Here is an 18,304-nt window from a genome sequence, read left to right as displayed (position 1 = left end):
GGAGTCTTCATTCTCTATCTACCTGGGATGGAATGCCAGAAGTGAGGGGTTCTCTTCTGCTATTACTGTAAGTGCAGCATGTCAAATACAACTGTTTCTCCGAGAGAGAAGTAGAACCCTTATATATTAGGGTGCACATTGTCATATGTGTATGTGTGGGTTGATGATGAATGATGTGGGAGCAATTGAGATGTTACAGCACTCCTAAATGCAGGGGAATTGCTACATCTCATATTAGGACTTTGGTTTTTGTTTAGAAGTGAAAAGTCCTGTACAGTTCTTTCACAGTTTTGGAGCAAGTACGTTTTTTTCCATTGCTTTGGAGCGACGCTAAAAAAAAATGAAACACCAAGTCCAACAATTGAATATGAATTTGACATGCTGTTTATTGAGAGACACAAGAGAGACTAGGGCGTGAGCCCTGAGCACCCACTACCAGCAATACGAACAGGGTTCTATGTACATAACAGAGCACCAGGAAGCCTGGCATTCGAACACGCTCAGACAACGACAGTCGCACAGTTGGGACATCTACAAAGTTAGGAACGTTTGGCCACGTTTTCCTTGTGGTGGTAAATTATTTCGTGCGGTGTCTTTTTCAGGCCGTATGGCAGTTGCTGATTTCCTCAGTCCTGTGAATTCATATTGCATGGAAGAGAAAACCTTGACTTGACACCAAGAAGGACAGAAGTCAAGATGTAAAACACTCCCCCAACCCCGGAAAAGAGAAAGCAATTCAACCTCGGTATCCGGCACTTTTCCATTACAGATGCCAGCCTACCGTACGCCCCAATAATGAAGCAGCCAACACGGGTCTATGGTGGGGCCTTTGACGCACGTTACGCTGGCATTCTTTGAGGAAAGCATTCCATTCAAACTTAAGATTCCCTGGTGGGAAGAATGCAAGGATACCCAGGGGGAAGCAGCAGCAGCACAGCACCAATTACTTGCGCAGCATGAAGCCTAAGACTGCAGCAGCCAAGGGGATTACAGCAGGAGTAGTGCTGCGATGGAAGGGACCGCCCACTGCCAGCTCTCCTCTCCTCTATCCCAATAGCAGGTAGCAGTCTATCAACATAGATCTCCTCTCCCATCGTGCCCCTCTAGGCGTGACCTTGCCCATTATTAGGATTTAATAGTCACTTGCGATCTTGAATAATGCAAAGTCTAACCTTGATGTGACGCAGATACCAATAATCTAGAAATCTGCAGGTACAGTGTATTGATGAGACAGAGAGATGGAAATAAATGTTTTGCGATGGATAATTTAAATGGTCGGTGCTGCTGGCAGCAGGCAAGAAAGCTCTTCATTTAGGCAGAATCTGGTTACTTTGTTTTTCAATCTCTGACTTAATAGGATTTCTTCGTAGAGCTTGAAGTCGTTGAGGCCACAGCCACTGAGCTACGGTTGGTGCCTCCTCCAGAGCTATATCCTCCACCTCCAGAGCTATATCGGCTTCCTCCTCCGGAGCTCTGTCCTCCGCCACCTCCTCCAGAGCTGTGTCCTCCGAAACCTCCTCCTCCGGACCTATGGCCACCACTGCCTCCTCCTTCTCCGGAGCCATGTCCGCCACTGCCTCCTCCAGAGGCATATCCACCACCACCACTTCCTCCTCCACTGGAGCTGTGACTCCCACTGACCACAGCTGCAATAAACACACAACAAGAGATTCATTCAAAAGTGGACTTCCATCCCGGGAAAACACATAGAGTTAAGGACTTTCCTGGTATACGTAACATGTCTGAGCTAACCTCTACAGGTGCTTGCAAGCAAGAAATAGGATATAATGAAACCTTGCTGACACAGAAATGATGGCTTGCAGCTTGAGTCTGAAATTACTGTGCTCTGAGCGAAGACCATCACTAGTTTCAGAAGAGGCCCTGACCAGGACCTCGTAAAGTAGTTTAGCATGATCTTTGTATGTACAGGTATGGCTTAGCCCCCATAGGATGTACAAGACGCAGCACATGGATCACAGTTATGAATCTTCCTGCGATCCAATGAATGCAATCCCTCATGCCCGTTTCATCAATTAGCTGGGACAAGGCACCTTCCACCACGTGAAGAACATGTATGAGGTTGTTGAGGCTTTTGTAAAGAGCTCTGACCGGTATTTATCTAGTAACAAGGCCACCCCCTTCCCAGTGAAGACACGAAAGAGCCAGGGTACGGGTACTTACAGATGCTGACCCTACTTTGGGTCTCACCAGACATCCTGAAAAAGAAAGAAAGAGATTGTGGGAAATGGGCTGGGCACGTGTCCTTTCAGATGTAAGCAGAAGCATCACCAAGCAGGCAAACAGGTGCATTGTTTATCCATCAGACCTACTCCATTAGTTCAGTACAGGGCATACATATTCATGGACACACAGGCCATGATAAACAGAAGCTGGTATCATTCTGCTAACACTGTGCCAAACATGACTTGCAAAAAGCTGCAGACTGGACACCTGGCTGTGGGCATTCTTCCCCTTCCTTTCCCTCGGGATTAAGAGCAGTCATTTCTGTCAATAGTAAACGTGAAGGCACGCGCTGGCTTTCCATTGGAGCAGCTCTTGCACTCCATTTCTCTTGGGGCAGGTGGGACCAGTGTCCAGGGACGTGGGCGTGGCTTGCCCACACTTGGACTAGGTTCCTTCACTTCAGCTGTAATCCATGGGGGTTTGAAAGTTCATGCAAGACAGGAATTGATACAATCATTTCCACTAAATTGTTATTTTTAGAGTTGGACACACACAAGCCTTATCAATATGATTCATACCATCTGCAGTAGGATCTCGCTAACACAAACAACACCTGCATACCCAAAGGAACTTCCAATTTAAAAAAAAATCCAATGCCCTGTAAAGTTTGAAGTTTTACTATAGCTTGAATGGTGGTTGAACATTGCACATTGCCATTGCTATCTCTCTTAACCTAGTTTTCGCATTTGTACTGCTCCCATTGGCCTGGTATTCTCATTCTTGTGAACTTTCAGTATAAGGTGGAGCCTAGTATGGGACTCGCTTGCGGCATGCAGGGCATGGAGCAGTGGGACAGCTGAGTTTAGTTCACCAAGACTTGGTAAAGCTCCTTTTTCATAAGCATTTACTTTTTGCGGCCATGTGAGATTGAACACTGCCTTTTCCCTGCTGCCATGTTGAGCCCCAGGGGTGTAGGAGCATGTTACATCACAGCAACCCTCGGGGTGCAAATGGCTTTCACGCACCGGTGGAGGGAGGAGAAGGATGGCGGAAACTCCTATCTTGATGAGAGGAACTGCACACAGTGCTTTAAGTGGGCCAGGGCCAGCTGGGCCCGGCAGTCTCTAAACAGTGGTGTTGAGTCGGGGCCCTGCTGGGGCCCGCAGTCCCTCAAAGCCATGGCAGGACACAGTATCCCACCACAGCCATAGCCGTGACGGGAGATGCGCCCACCATTTTAAAGTCAGCCAGCTGTGTGACTGACAGAAGTGCCAGCCAGCCACAGCACTGCTGAAACTGGAAGATGCAATTTCAGCAAGGCGCTGGCTGGCACGTCTGTCAGTCACTGTAACTTCTTCTTGTGCCCCCTCTTAGGAGGGGTCACAAGAGGAAGTTATGGTCCCTCTGTTTCCCCTTCCCAGGTCAATGACCCTCAGCTTACCTGGGAGCTCTGTGATCTACTCTGCAGATTAGATCATGGAGCCCCCGGGTTCGCAGAGGGTCAAAGACCCCTCCGCTCTATAATCTATCTGCTCTGCAGAGCAGAGCACAGATCACTGAGCCCGGGGCGTCTTTTTCCGTTGGCCTTGCTTTATAAAAGATGGCTTGTATTGTGTACTTATCAATCCATATTTTATTTTTGTGTTTATAAAATATGGGCTGAAAATTACACAATTCACGCCATCTTTTATAAAACTGTCCCGACGGACAAAGACACCTCAGGTTTTGTCCGCCCTCAAAGCATTATAAAGATGGCTTGAATTGTGTACGTATCAAGACACTTTTTATAAACATAGAAAAATGTAACATTTCTATGTTTATAGAAGATGGCTTCAAAAGTACATACACCATATTAAGGTGCTCACACAAATATATAAAAGCTTACATACATGTATATATTTGTTTGAGCACCTTACCATGGTTTGCGCACTTTCAGGCCACGCCCACCACGGAAGCCACGCCCTCAAATGAGTCCCCCCCTCAATTTCTTACCCCACTTAAAGCCCTGACTGCACATCTGTAATTCCGTGTCATATCATATCTGCCATTGTTCTCACTGGAATGTCTTGCTGAGATGAGCGTTTTCAGAAGCAGAAAGAAAAATGAGCGCTATGTCCAAACGTTGATCTCGGTAGAAGGCATCCACCTGCTTATTACTGGGTACAATAATATGCAGAGGGTGTTGGCGGGCCCTGCACTCACCTGCTCTCTTCACCCTCCAACAGACACCTATAGGTGGCAATTTCAACATCCAGATTCGTCTTGACACGCATCAATTCCTGGTACTCTTTCAGTTGGCGGGCCATTTCCTCCTTGGCCTTCTGAAGGGCTGCCTCGAGGTCAGCCAATTTTTTCTTGCCATCTTTCAGTGCAAGCTCTCCCCGTTCTTCGGCCTCTGCAATGTGTGCCTGCACACTGGTAATCTACAAAGAGCAAAACGGAAACCTGTTCAGTAGCGGTCAGTGTTCTGGAGGATTCCTGAATTACAGTATTGCAGTGTGAACAACATTTTCGTGTAGCTAAGAAAGATTATTGTTTCTAGATCCGGGCAGCTAAATCCAGTCCCCAAGAGCCAACAGGATTGCAGGATAACCACACAAAATACACTCTGCTATAGTGATTCTAAATGAATTAGTACAGTCAGTGGTTATCATGAAAAACTGGTGTGGTTTAAGCTCTCGAGGATCGGATTAGGAAAGTCCTGGTCTAGAGGACTGGTGGACTGAGCTCTTGGGCTACTTTTTTGTGGTTGTCAATAACATGCATATTGTATAAAATGGTTAATATCATCGAACACATTTCTGAGCATCTGAATTATCAGTATGTGCCAGACTTCAGGTGAGTGCTGTAATTCTGAAAGCATACATTTACAATTGTCATATTACAAAAGTGAGACATGCCCATGAAAGAGAAGGGAGCTGCCTGTACACATGGGGTTGGAGGTTAATTTCTCGTGAACGCAAAAGATGTATGTGAAATGTTGCTAAGCGTTTCTCACATGCGGCTCCATCTCTCTGAAGCACACCCTCACAATGCAGGCCCCCAGGATCACCCGCCAAAACCCACCGTTCTGCGTGTTTATTGTGGTCTCCAGTGGTCAGAAGTGAAAGATGCACCTGTTGGCAATTTCGTGTCCTACCTGTTTCTTCACTGCCTCAATTTCTGCCTTCAGCTTCTGCATTTGTCGGTTCATTTCGGAGATCTCACTCTTCGTGTTTCTCAGATGGTCGCCATGTTGGCCAGCCACAGCTTGCAGCTGCTGGTACTGGAGAGTCAGAAACAGGAAAAGGTTAGATAGAGGCAGCATGCCAGGAGTTCAGTAGGCACTCAATGTCCCCGGTACATGTCAAAGTACAGTATGAAGAGACCATTGTAAGGACCGCCTGCACCAGAACATGCCAAATCCTTGATCAGCAGAGATGAGGATCTGCTGTTGCTCGGTGCTTGTGGAGGTTCTCCTCAATGAGTTTCAATTGAAACAATCCTAGACTCTTGCTTTTATCCACATTCCTCTGAGGTCTTTTGACAACACAGGCTGAGTTTGAAGTGCAATGCAACCCATTAGTAAGACCTACCATTCGTCCCCTTTTTTCAACAAAAGCATCCCACTTGTTTTTTTCAAGCTTTGCCGAAGCTTTTTCCCACCCCAATGATCTCTTTTGACGTGAAGACTGCTTTCTTTCTGCTGGTACCGGGAGGCTAGGCAGCTGTGTGTGATGTGCAGGCCATCCTTCCTGCGCCTATGCTACTTGCTCCAGCTTTTGCAGTGACGATGAGGGCACTATATCTTCGTTTGGCCTGCTGGCGGAAGGAAGTCCAGGTGGCGCGTGCTGTGAAGTTAGGTTGCCTTTGCTTTGGTCACAATGAATGCATGTGTAGCTGTCGCTAAGTACAAGTTAATATGGAGTGTGGCAATATAACTGTCATGTGCAACTAGTGTACATTTTCTGTAACAGCATTTAACGCTTTCACTGAAACTACATGACAATTAAACCCGCGTAGCATGAAGCAAGGACACGTGAACTCTTTACCCACTCATTTCTGCAGTGTAAGGCTGCAATGTTATTTCCGAGAATGCAAAGTAAGGACTCAAAAGAGCGTTAACATAGGAAACACGTTCTATAGTCTGGGAATGTAAAATAAAGGACCTGAGATAGTTACCCAGCCTATTCTGGGGTGTGTCACTGCAAGGTAAGGACACAAGAACTCTTTCCCACTAACGTTTTGGAGAATGAGATTGCAAAGTGAGGCAGACCAGCTGCAGGACACCTAACTCTGGTGAAATCAGGGACCCAGTATGAGCCAATTTCTCCAATAAACTGCCGACCATACCTGCAGTCAACTAGATTGAGACTAAGATCCACCAAGGGGAGCACACAACGTAATGAAGAAAGTACCTCACTTTCATTAACACCTATTGGAATCCGAAACCAAGGACTGTAGCACAAATGCTGCAAGAAGTGGCAAAACCCATAGAAGAAGCAGATAGCAGACCAAACAGTGTGATCATTGTGTGCAGCAACTTTAATCTGGTCTGCAGGACCGGTCAACAAATGGGAGGTACCAAGTCGACAAATACTGGGTCCCAAGAAAGCTAAGAGATGGAAGGCCTGGGCTCAATTGATGAAATCCTGCCATTTCCACGTGCTGAAGGGTGCACTGGAAAAGGATAAAGTACCCAAACCTACCTGGCATGTTGGAACTCGATCGTCCTACTTGAAGTACTTTATACGGAGAAGAGCGGCCATAACATTCTAAGGTTCAATTGGCATGAACTTAACTCAACATTGAACGATATTTACAACCCGAATCTGAGGGTGGACAATGGAGGGACCAGGCTAGGGATGGATAAGCAAGATGTCATAACATTGACACAAACTTTAAAAAGCCAACCTACAACAGGAGTACAAGTGAGGGCTGCTGATGACGCACCACAAGGCAAAACCTTTCATGCAGCACACCCAAACAGCTCACAAACACGCCTTTCACCTGGAAATTGCCAGGAAAAAACAAATGCTAACAAGAGACGTGAAAATAGCACTAAAGATGGATGCGGACGAAAAGGCATACGAAATTATTACATTAAAGAACACCTACAAGAACTGGGTAAAATCCAAGAAATTGGAAATCCTGAGAAAAAACGTCCAGTTGATGTTAGAAACCATGTTGAGGAAAAACAACTCATGAAAGTCATAGGCAATTATAAACTCGGCTACTGGTAAACAACCCCAGCCGCTGGTCAACGGAGTATGAGAGAAAGACTGGATAGACTTTATATGAATCTTTACATGTGCCCAAGAGATGAACCAACAAGCCGAACCAGAGCCACGCCTTGTAACCTATCATACAGCCAAGAGGATTTAATTTCCTTCATAATAAGCACTAAGCTTCTCGAGCACCTGGCTCAGATGGGTTGACTAACATGATGCTAAAGGAGAACCTGACTGAATGGGCAGCCGCCTTGGATGTGATTCTAAATGTAGTGCTCGAAACAAGATCTATCCCAGAGTCATGAAAGAGATGATTGTGGAACCTATTCTCAAAACAGGAGATGGTGCCAACCCAGAGAATTACTGGCCGATAGCGCTCTTAGATGTACTGGGGAAGCTGTATGCTACACTTCTGCTACAAAGATTGAAAAGTTGGGCCATGGACTCAAGCCACCAAGACCTCTTCCAATTCGGCTTTACTGAAGGAGCCGGAACATCGAGCTCAATGTTCTTGCTTTGCGTGCTAAAAACCAAAATGATCAAATCAAAACAGAAATGCTTCTTGGCATTCATTGACTTCTCCAAAGCGTTTGACAGCATTAGCCATGGAAGAATCTAATGTCCTCCGGATTTAATGGCACACATTAAAGCTCTACATTCAGATACAGCCTTTAGAATAAAATGTAATGGGGAGGGGCTGCTGTCGACTAAAATCCGAACGGAGCGTGAAGTCAAACAAGGCTGCCCGTTGGCTCCTTACATCTATAATTTGTATTTCTGTGACCTACACGACTGCATGAAAGGATGCAAAAATGTTTGCCCAAAGGCTGGAGGAACAGAGCTGAGACACCTATTCTATGCAGATGATTTGGTCCTGGTGGACAGGACCCCAATAGGCCTTCTGAGACAATTTAATCATCTAGAGGCATAAACCGAAACAAACAAACTTACCATCAACCAGGAAAAAACGAAGGGGATGCAACTTCAGTACTCCTCCAAGGGGAAAAAACAATTTATTTGGCGAATTGATGGGGAGGAACTGGAGATAGTCACCTCTTTCAAATATCTGGGCCTGCTGTTCTCGGCAAATCTTGTCGAGAATGGCTACACGGCTAGCCTCATAGGGAAAGCAGAAGCAATGTCCAATCAGGCGCCTTTCCCATGCAACCAGTGATGGATTTCTGTAAAGCCGAACTAATTCCAATACTAACTTATGGCTCAGAGTCAACAGAGGCCGCACAAGGCCAATTTTGGTCGTTTATGCAGGGCGAATTTTGGAAGCGGGTAATGGGCGTACCTAAATCAACGCCAATGCAGATATTGAGACGTGAGCAGGGCCTAATCTCGCTGGAGGTCTCGGTGGACTGGAAATCTCTCTGTCTCTTTAGAAAATACATAGACTTGAATAAGACTAAATGCTTTGAACTACTACACAAAGAATTGACAAACATATGAGAACCTCATGGGCCAAAACTGGGAACAGAGATGTTGAAAGCTTTTACTGGCAGTGGATTCCTCGCCTGAATAACTGATGTCAAATACAGATAAAACGTGGAAAAAACGATGGGAATCAGACAGGATTCGAGCTGTGGAGGAAGCAAGCGCATACAAGCTCCACACGCAGCTGGACAATGAGACAAAATCCCTTGGACAGCCCCAGCCGTACCTGAATAAATTCCCTGACACTAAATACAGATCACAGTGAATGGAACTGAGACTTCATTTATTACCGACAAGAGAAATGTTAGCGATCAGATACAAAGATGGTCTTGCCCCTTCAACTTGCCGGTTCTGTAAACAGATAGGGTCTCATGAAACCCTGCTGCACCTGGGATGTTATGTGAGGCTTTATCAGAAATGAGATCCAAAATTCATCAGGGAGGCAGAATCTCTATCAGCAGACGAATGGTGGAAACTGAATGTGTGAGTTTATCAATTGCCTTAATTGACTTTTTTAATGAATGCCTAAAGCCGTCGGAGCAGCCCGGCTCTGACGCTATCGCGACACCGTAGTAAAGGATTGGGGGTCCCGTAACGAGATATGGGCTCCTTAACATCATTGGTCAAAGGGGGATAATAACGCTGGAGAGGGGCTGTCGCTAGCGGGGTGGTCAAGATCGACAGTGACATTATACTCGGCCTGGGGAGTAAGCTGAATTAATATAATGTAAAAGGACTTTTCTTTTTCATGAAGTGACCAGAATGTCAGTGTTGTAAAAGGTTTTGTAAGAAACTAAATAAACAATAAAAAAACAAAAAGGTAAGGATACCTGAACAATAAGACCATTGTGTGATTCAGTGCGAGATTCGAAAGTAAGGAAATAAGAACTCTTGAACCTGGATACTCTGAGCGTGAGACTATATTGTAAGGACGTCTGAACTCTTTAACCTGGATACTCTGACGTGTGAGACTATATTGCAAGGACGCCTGACCTCTTTAACCTGCATGTTATGGAGTTTGAGACTATATCGCAAAGACGCCTGAACTGTTTAAGCTGCATGTTATGGAGTTTGAGACTATATCGCAAAGACGCCTGAACTCTCTAAGCTGCATGTTATGGAGTTTGAGACTATATCGCAAAGACGCCTGAACTCTCTAAGCTGCATGTTATGGAGTTTGAGACTATATCGCAATGACGCCTGACCTCTGTAACCTGCATGTTATGGAGTTTGAGACTATATCGCAAAGACGCCTGAACTGTTTAAGCTGCATGTTATGGAGGTTGAGAGTATATCGCAAAGACGCCTGAACTGTTTAACCTGCATATTCTGAAGTGTGAGACTATATCGCAAAGACGCCTGAACTCTCTAAGCTGCATGTTATGGAGTTTGAGACTATATCGCAAAGACGCCTGAACTCTCTAAGCTGCATGTTATGGAGTTTGAGACTATATCGCAAAGACGCCTGAACTCTCTAAGCTGCATGTTATGGAGTTTGAGACTATATCGCAATGACTCCTGAACTCTCTTAGCTGCATGTTATGGAGTTTGAGACTATATCGCAATGACTCCTGAACTCTCTAAGCTGCATGTTATGGAGTTTGAGACTATATCGCAATGACTCCTGAACTCTCTAAGCTGCATGTTATGGAGGTTGAGACTGCAACGTAAGGAAGCACAAACTCTTTAACTGGACCATTTTTGAGTGTGCAAATCTTCCTATCCTAATATTATCAGATGTCCCAACAACTCTCTATTGAGTTTGACCCATGAGGATAAGCAACATAAGGAGAATAAGGCCCGGCCCATGAGGTGCCCAGCTCCAAGATGGTAATGACACTGGGCAGCGTGGCATTCACTGTTCTCATGTAGAGAGGCAGGGATTTAGGCAGTCAGGGGAGTTTCTGCTTTTGCACAGTGACAGTAGAACGTATACCTGATGTGGGCGAAACAAGTGAAGTGTTCATCCAAATGCTCATGGAACAGCACTCGGTGCACATCTATGTGCAATCTGATTGTCTCTTGAATGGTAGGTCAAGAGTGCAGGTCATGTGCAGTACAGAAGCCCAAGGCGTTGTGCATGTTTTCATGCGGGAATGCACCTAAATGAAATATCCATTCAAACCTTGTTTATTCCAAGTCCCATACCTTGTTTGCAAAGTTGCTCTCGGCTTCCTGTTTGCTCCTCTGAGCGATCTCTTCGTACGTTTGCTTGACTTCTGCCATGAGACCGGCCAGGTCCAGTTGTCTGTTGTTGTCCATAGACAGGATAACTTGGGTGTCTGTCGTCTGTCCTTGCGCATGGGACATTTGCTGCAAGAAACATTAGACACCAATCAGCCAAGATCACCTTTCACTGAGCACCATCTTTGCTGGATCCCCTAAACTGACTGCATCATCCTGATGCAAGAGAACAGTCTCACAAGATGTCCAGGGCATCGCATTTCCTCTCTAGTGACAACCATCTCCAGGCTGCAAACATCGCCGCATTCACTCAAACCATGTCTTCACACACCACTAAATATGACCTGCTGGATTCCCAAACTAGAACTCCAGTCGAGAGAACGTATTACAAGAAGAATGGGTACACATCTTACCCCGGACCGGAAGCCAGTGTAGGAATATTGGACTATTGCCCTGTGAACTGAAACGCCCAACCGAAACCCTGGGGAGGGCATCTCAGAGTGCTAGCCTGTTTGGGAATGCTAGAGTAAGTGCTTCTGTCGATATCTGGAAGCTCTGCATTTGAATACTACAGCCTGGGCTTGTGCTAATGAATTCTCAGTATAAGAATGTAGAGCTGAGGCTTCTGTTGGTGGAAGTTGAGGAGACGATCAGTCCTAGCCAGTGCAATAAATCGTGAGGTCTCATTGGACACATAGTACAAAACATCTGGAGAGCTGCGGGTTGCCGACCACTGGGAAAGGTATTATGCTAGAATCATGGCTCCTGTCAGTGGGATATAAGGACAGGTATTGTGATATCATTGGGGCTCCTATCAATGCAAGATCACAATGTACTAGAGTTTCTTCTCTTGTCAATGTAACATCAGGACAGGAATTAGTGCAAGCGATTAGTGCACATATCTTAGATTAAGGAAAGCTGTTGAGGGAACACTAGTACAGGAAAGTGAAAGCCATTACTCATCAAAGGATTGTCAGTACACACAGTGATGTCACTTGGGGTTTAGACATAAATATGAACTGCACTGTTCCTTCCAAACTAAGCACAGATAAGGTGCACTGGAACCTTGACACCTGTTGGTGGAAGCTCATACCAGCAGTGTGAGATTCACTGCTCCTGTCAATTTAAATTCAGACCAGGAACACTGCAGCCCGGACTACTCTCAGTTTAAGCTAAAAAAAAAAAGAAAAAAACTGCAAAGCCTCAGCTAGGGCTCCTATCAATCTAAGTTCAAAACAGAGCTACTGCAGCCAGGGCTCCTGTCTGTCTAAACTCAGGTCAGGAACACTACATTCAAGACTACTCTCAGTGTATGCGTGAAACAGGAATACCTGCAAGAAGACTCCTGTTAATCTGAGCTCTGAGCAGGACTACTGCTGCCAAAGCTTCGATCAGTCTAATGTCGGGTCAGGAAAATGTGCCGCTCTCTAGCCAATCAGCAAGCTCAGAGTGCAGAGTCCAAAGTCCCATAAAGGCTCCATTCCAAGCCTATCCTTGTGTTGTGTGCACACCGGGTACTGGTCAAGGGGACATGGATAATCTGCGTCATGTGAACCTAAAGTGAGGCCACCCTTTCTTGCCCCCGCCCAAGCTCTAGTAGTGGTAGAGCCCTGGCCATCAGGGTGACCTTCACCCTCATTAGAGGCCTTCACCTTAAGATTGAGACCATTAACCTGGGCATCCATCACCGTCAACAGAATAGAGCCCTGTGGTATATGTTCAAATGATGTATGTGTACAGGATGTTTCAATATGGAAGTCGAAGGGTGATTACCATATCATAAATAGTATGGAGGAATTCGAGCTCTGACGTCAGCGAACCTACATCTGAGTCCAGTTTCACCTTGGTCATGTAGAGAGCATCCACATCCTAAGAGACAAACAAAGTGTTACAAATCAATCCTCCTCTCGTGGATACTCACAATACTACACAAAATGGATCTCACATAACATGTCACACTTAGCGCCGCGGGCTTCCTTGAGTAAGTCTGACTTGTTACTTTTGTTAGGCACTGCGCCGTTAGTCTTCGAGTCTGAATGCATGGCAGTAGCAATGACTTCCACAGGTGCACTCATCACTCACCTTCTTGAGGGTAACAAACTCATTCTCAGCAGCTGCACGCTTGTTGACTTCATCTTCATATCTGTCGGGCGGAAGACGGGAGATTCTGATTAGCATATCCTGATGTGTACAGAGGTTCAGTGATAGGGGAATGGGGCGTAGCACAAAGCCCCCATCGCGCCAGAGCGACTGTGCAATACTATAGTAGCTGTCACACAGCGCACTCAAGCCTAGAAGAAACGCAGCTGGAAAACAATCAGGCGGTTGTGGCAATCAAGGAAAGCCTGGGGCTCTAAGAGCGGCCATGATGTAGATAAACGGTGTGTTGTATACATGCAAACTCAAACTGATGGCTCTCTGCTCGTGTCAGCAGATAGAGTGACCCCCCTGTACATACAGTTTGCAGTGACGCACCTTTTGCACCACGACAAAAATCGCCCCGCGCCACAATGTATCGCTGAATTACCTATTTTCATGGACGCCATTCTTTCCACGCTGTACGTTTGGAAATGCCGCAGGGATACGGACCTGGGCTTCTTTTTTTGTTTCAGTAAAAGTCTCTTCTGTGCACAGTGTTAGGTACTATGTTATCCTGGTTGAAACGACCTCCTCAGAACTATAAACCCTTGCATGGGTGGAGGGCGTTTGCCTGTAGGACTGCCCATTGTTGCCCAGCCTTCAACACTTGCAGTGCCCACGCAATGTGCTCGGAACTCGTCCCCGGAGGACCCTTGACATGGACACTCAATGGTCATGGGAACACGTGCCGGATCAATGCTGGCAATTCAGGTGGCTCATTGAGTACATTCTACGTGTCACGTGGACATGTCTCCACTGTCAACACCATACACATTCTTCACTCCTTTAGGAATCGTGTTCCAGGTGACCAACCTGTTCTGCACGGAAAACATGCCCACGGATCGGCATGCAACTGCGCCCTTCAACACTGAGTGCTTAAAGGTGTATCTCAAAGTGATGCAATCAATACACACGTCTTTTCACTCGGTCATATATGACAAAGCATTGGAAATGGCAAACAGCTGCATAACTGTGGGCCCACAAGCGCCTGGGTAGCACCTTGTGAGTACTCATTACCGCGCTTTTATGGTGTAACACCGAACGGAACCACGCCTCCTTACTTCAAGGGAGCACTGAAGCACAAGCCCATCAGACACCCACTTACTGAGCACTTTCAGTGCTTCTGTGAAGTACCAGAAACTGTCCTCACGAGTGAATGGCTTATTCTTAGAGCAGTGTGTGCTAGTAGCCCTTTGCCCCCGATCATCGCTACACTTTGATCACTCTTCTCTGGCGCTAGAGTCATGCAAACTATCACACACTTCATTCTTAGCTTCCATCTCCTCTTCTACCTTCAGAAATATGTCATGTTTGTTTAACTCAGTTCCCCACTCACCCTTTCTCTCCTAAGGCTAAGGTTTGGAGATCAATGGGGGGGCACACAATGAAGCACATTGTGGACAAGTCTCAGCGCTGTTAGAATAGAACAATGTGGACTGGTGCAGTATAATAAAGCATAACATGACATGACATAGGAAAACGGAAGCAGGACTGATGGACATACTTTTTCTTGTAATCTTCAACCATCTCTTGCATGGATTTCTGCTCGCCATCCAAGCGGGTCTTGCTGCTTTGTAAGCCACTCAGATGCTTATTCAAGTTCATGAGGTACTTCTCAAACAAGGGTGCAAGGTTGTTCTGTTTGGTCCCACCTTTCTGACCCTGTTCCTGCAAGAAGCGCCATTTGGTATCGAGCACTTGGTTCTGCTGTTCCAGGAATCGGACCTTAAACAATAGATGGGGTATATTGCGATTTTACATCAGTTGCATGACTCTGATGCCGCCTGGAGCACAAACCAGATTAAAGCATCAAAAAAGTTGCAGGCACCGATATTAACTTGTATTGTAGCATTATCACAAATGTCTTTCTTAGCTTAGATTTCTGTTTAGGGATGGAGAGAGAGCATTTAAACATGGTTTCAACAGAATGCTATATACAATAGTTAACATTTCAATGGAATTATCTTAAAGTGCGACCCTTACCTTGTCAATGAAAGCGGCAAATTTGTTGTTCAGGGTCTTGATCTGCTCGCGCTCCTCTGTGCGCAACTTTGAGATGGAGGAGTCAATCTCAAGGTTGAGTGGTGTCAAGAGGCTTTGGTTGATAGTGACCTGCTGAATTCCACCAGGAGGACATACTGGGAAACCCTGGCCTGCACCACCACCGAAACCTCCTCCGCCACCACCGAAGCCTCCACCACCACCAAAGCCTCCTCCAGCACCACCACCAAAGCCTGCACCACCACTATAGCCTCCACTGCCTCCAGCGCCGCTTCCAGCGCCAACTCCATAGCCTCCGTGACCAGGGAGACTGGCTGGAATGAAACTCTTCCTAATTCCACCAAGGTTAACAACACTCATGCTGCTTCTGCCCGCCCCTACATAGTGTGAGGCAGAGGTTGAGCTCGTCCTTACACTACCACCACCTCCTCTTGCACTGCCATAGCCTCCTCCAACAGAGGAAGAACTAAACCCTCTTGCACCTTTGTGTGAGGATTGCCTCATACTCATGGTGGCTTCCGTAGTGGGGGACAGAAATTGAAAGAAAGAGCAAGGTTGTGCAGGAACAGAGCATAGAGTGAAGGAGACTGAACCCCTCTGTTGATGGAGCTCAAGGTTCCACCTTTTATCTGTTTGAAATGTTGGGCTTGGTCACATTAGAGTAACGAGGATAATTTAGAGTAATCATGGGCTTGGCATCTCTGGCAGCGACGACTCCTACTCAACCTGTTAAACTAATCACACCTATAGAATTAAAAAAAACTTGCTTGGCTTGCAGACTTCAGTCTTCTGCGACTTGTCATCTAATCCTCCCATGTCAAAAAAGCTGATAACATCATTTTTTTAAAGCGATCGTGTGTACATGCCGTGAGGTGGCATTAGATGGCAGCGTTTTGCATTATGATTCCTGTTTTGGAGAAGCATGTTTTTGTCTCCTTGCTGTGCGGCTCAGTGTGGCACCGCATAGTGAAGCCTGAGCCTTGTTAGCCGAACAGGCAACACACATTTAAGCAGTCTCCCAAAAGGAGAACTATCTCGACTATCATGTTCTTACTGTATTTTCTAATAATTAAGATATTTTAACTAGCACTGGCTTTGTTTCAATGTGGGCTTAGTACAGGTAATGCCATGCACAGAAAGTAGCATCAAAGTCCTTTCCAAGAGAAGTGTCCCCTTCTTACATTCCTACTATGGTTGCATAGAAGGCTTTTCATGCACATGTTGCTCCTATTAATTACCCTTTGCTTTTTTGCACCCATTGAGGTTTGGTCATTATGTCAAGTACCCCATTGGTTCACTTCGGGAAAATAACTGCTGCCATGGCCAGGGCAAATGCGTAGTGACAACTGTGCACATTTCCATTCAGTATCGGCCGTAACGCGAATTTAAATACGGAAAGATGGATATTGAAATTTCATTGTATTGTTATGGTAAGATGCTTCTGTGTGTATTGAACCCAGTCACCACTCGCCCACCTATTGCATTGAACTGGAAGGTGCTCCATTTGTTCCCGGGATTTTAAAATCACTGGAGCAAATCTCAACTACATTTCTTGAGTAGTCCACTGACACTGCTTCTGGATTTCTTTCTGATTTGTAAATAATAATAATAGATGCTCGCAGGCACGGAACTGAAGCAGAGGATCAGTCGCCTTAAATGGTATTTGTCAAATTGTTCGTTTATATTTGATCGAATGGTACATTTGACTGAATTCGGCCAGTACCATTAGATCGATTATAAAACATACTGACAAGTGGAGCAAGGGTTTCAGGGGTGTCCCCCGCTCACCATGTTCGGTATTTTTGGCATTGGGGTGTTGCAGGGGTGTCCAACGCTTTCTCAATAAGGGAGGCGGGAGACCAAAAAGCAAAAAGTTGCAACTTTAGTCGAGAAAATGAGTAGGTTAAAATCATCAAGGTCACCTGGCCCTAATGGTGTGGCCGATATCGCATTGAAATGTAACCCCTGTTTCTGGGCGGGAGTACTAAAGATCCTTTATGATAAAGTTCTGCGCGAAGGGAGAATATCACGCTCATGTCAAACTGCTGCTCTTATTCCTGTTCACAAGAAAGACGACAAGAACGACCTGTGCAACTACAGGTTGCTGTCGCTGCTTGATTGCACTGGTAAGCTTTTTTGCAGGCCTAATCTTAGAAAAACTACATGAATGGGCAGAGAAGGAGCAGATCTTTAACTGGTTTCAAAGTGGTTTTCGGCGAGGTTACTCAACGATGCATAACTTAATTATTTTAGATTATTTGCGTACAGAGGCTAGCAAAAAGGGAAGTCCCCCGCTTAATGCGTTCTTTGTGGATATCAAAGCAGCATTTGACTTGGTCTGCAGAGATATCTTATGGTCCAACTAGAGCTGCTTGGTTGCCCAAAAGGCCTTTTATACTATCTAAGGCTTTTTCATCAGAATAATACAGTTTCCCTTAAGCTTGATCTTCAAGGTAATATGACGGATGAAGTCGTTCAAAACAGAGGAGTAAAGCAGGGCTGTGTTACGGCTCCTACTTTATATAATCTGTTTACATATGACTTACCGGCAGCAATTAGAAAGGTACACAACTGTCCCCCGAAATAGGCGATAAGCACTGTCCAGTCCTTGCGTATGCGGATGACCTAGTGCTTTTAAATCATCCATTTAGCAGTCTGGAGAGATCGGCCGAAGCATTATGGCTATAAGCAAACTGCAACGGACTAATAATAAAATTACAGAAAACTCAAGTGATGCTATTCACTAATAAAAAGGTACCACGTACTAGTCTGAAGATACTGAACTTGGAAATTCTCTATACCCCAAAGTATAGATACTTGGGAATTGACATAGAAACTCTGGGTGACTATCTCCAATGTAAACAGAACAGAAAGCTTAGGGCAGCCCAAATAACTTCGCTGGCATATCGCTGTACTATTACTCAGGCAGGTTTCACAATTTGGGCTGCACGACTCTTATACCAACAGGTCCTAGTTCCGATGATGATTTATGGCCCGGAAGCTCTCCTAAATATGGATTTAAATTGGTTACAGGTTGCGGAAGGCAAATATTAGAGAAAGATTTTAGGCCTCCCAACCTGCATACCGATGGCCATTATTAGGTTGGAATTAGGACTGACCTCGTTAAAATCTCTAGTGCTTAAAAA

At 45.6% G+C, this 18,304-nt stretch overlaps 1 protein-coding gene across 1 annotated transcript; it reads right to left on the bottom strand.

Annotated features, from left to right (window-relative positions):
- Positions 1 to 368: 368 nt before the first annotated feature.
- Positions 369 to 15,768, bottom strand: LOC138582377 (keratin, type II cytoskeletal 1-like). Its single transcript, XM_069653641.1, has 9 exons — positions 15,141 to 15,768; positions 14,662 to 14,882; positions 13,101 to 13,161; positions 12,792 to 12,887; positions 10,983 to 11,147; positions 5,324 to 5,449; positions 4,387 to 4,607; positions 2,182 to 2,216; positions 369 to 1,646 (listed from the first exon to the last, which is right to left on the bottom strand). Exons 1-9 carry the CDS (start codon positions 15,666 to 15,668, stop codon positions 1,351 to 1,353), a joined length of 1,749 nt encoding a protein of 582 aa, XP_069509742.1. The 5' UTR covers positions 15,669 to 15,768; the 3' UTR covers positions 369 to 1,350.
- Between the last annotated feature and the right edge of the window lie 2,536 nt (positions 15,769 to 18,304).

Source organism: Ambystoma mexicanum, chromosome 3q (assembly GCF_040938575.1).
Source record: "Ambystoma mexicanum isolate Mex_15411 chromosome 3q, UKY_AmexF1_1, whole genome shotgun sequence".
In the NCBI taxonomy this organism is placed as follows: domain Eukaryota; kingdom Metazoa; phylum Chordata; class Amphibia; order Caudata; family Ambystomatidae; genus Ambystoma; species Ambystoma mexicanum.
Note: the sequence above shows the minus strand (reverse complement) of the source record. Positions and strands in the feature narration are given on the sequence as shown.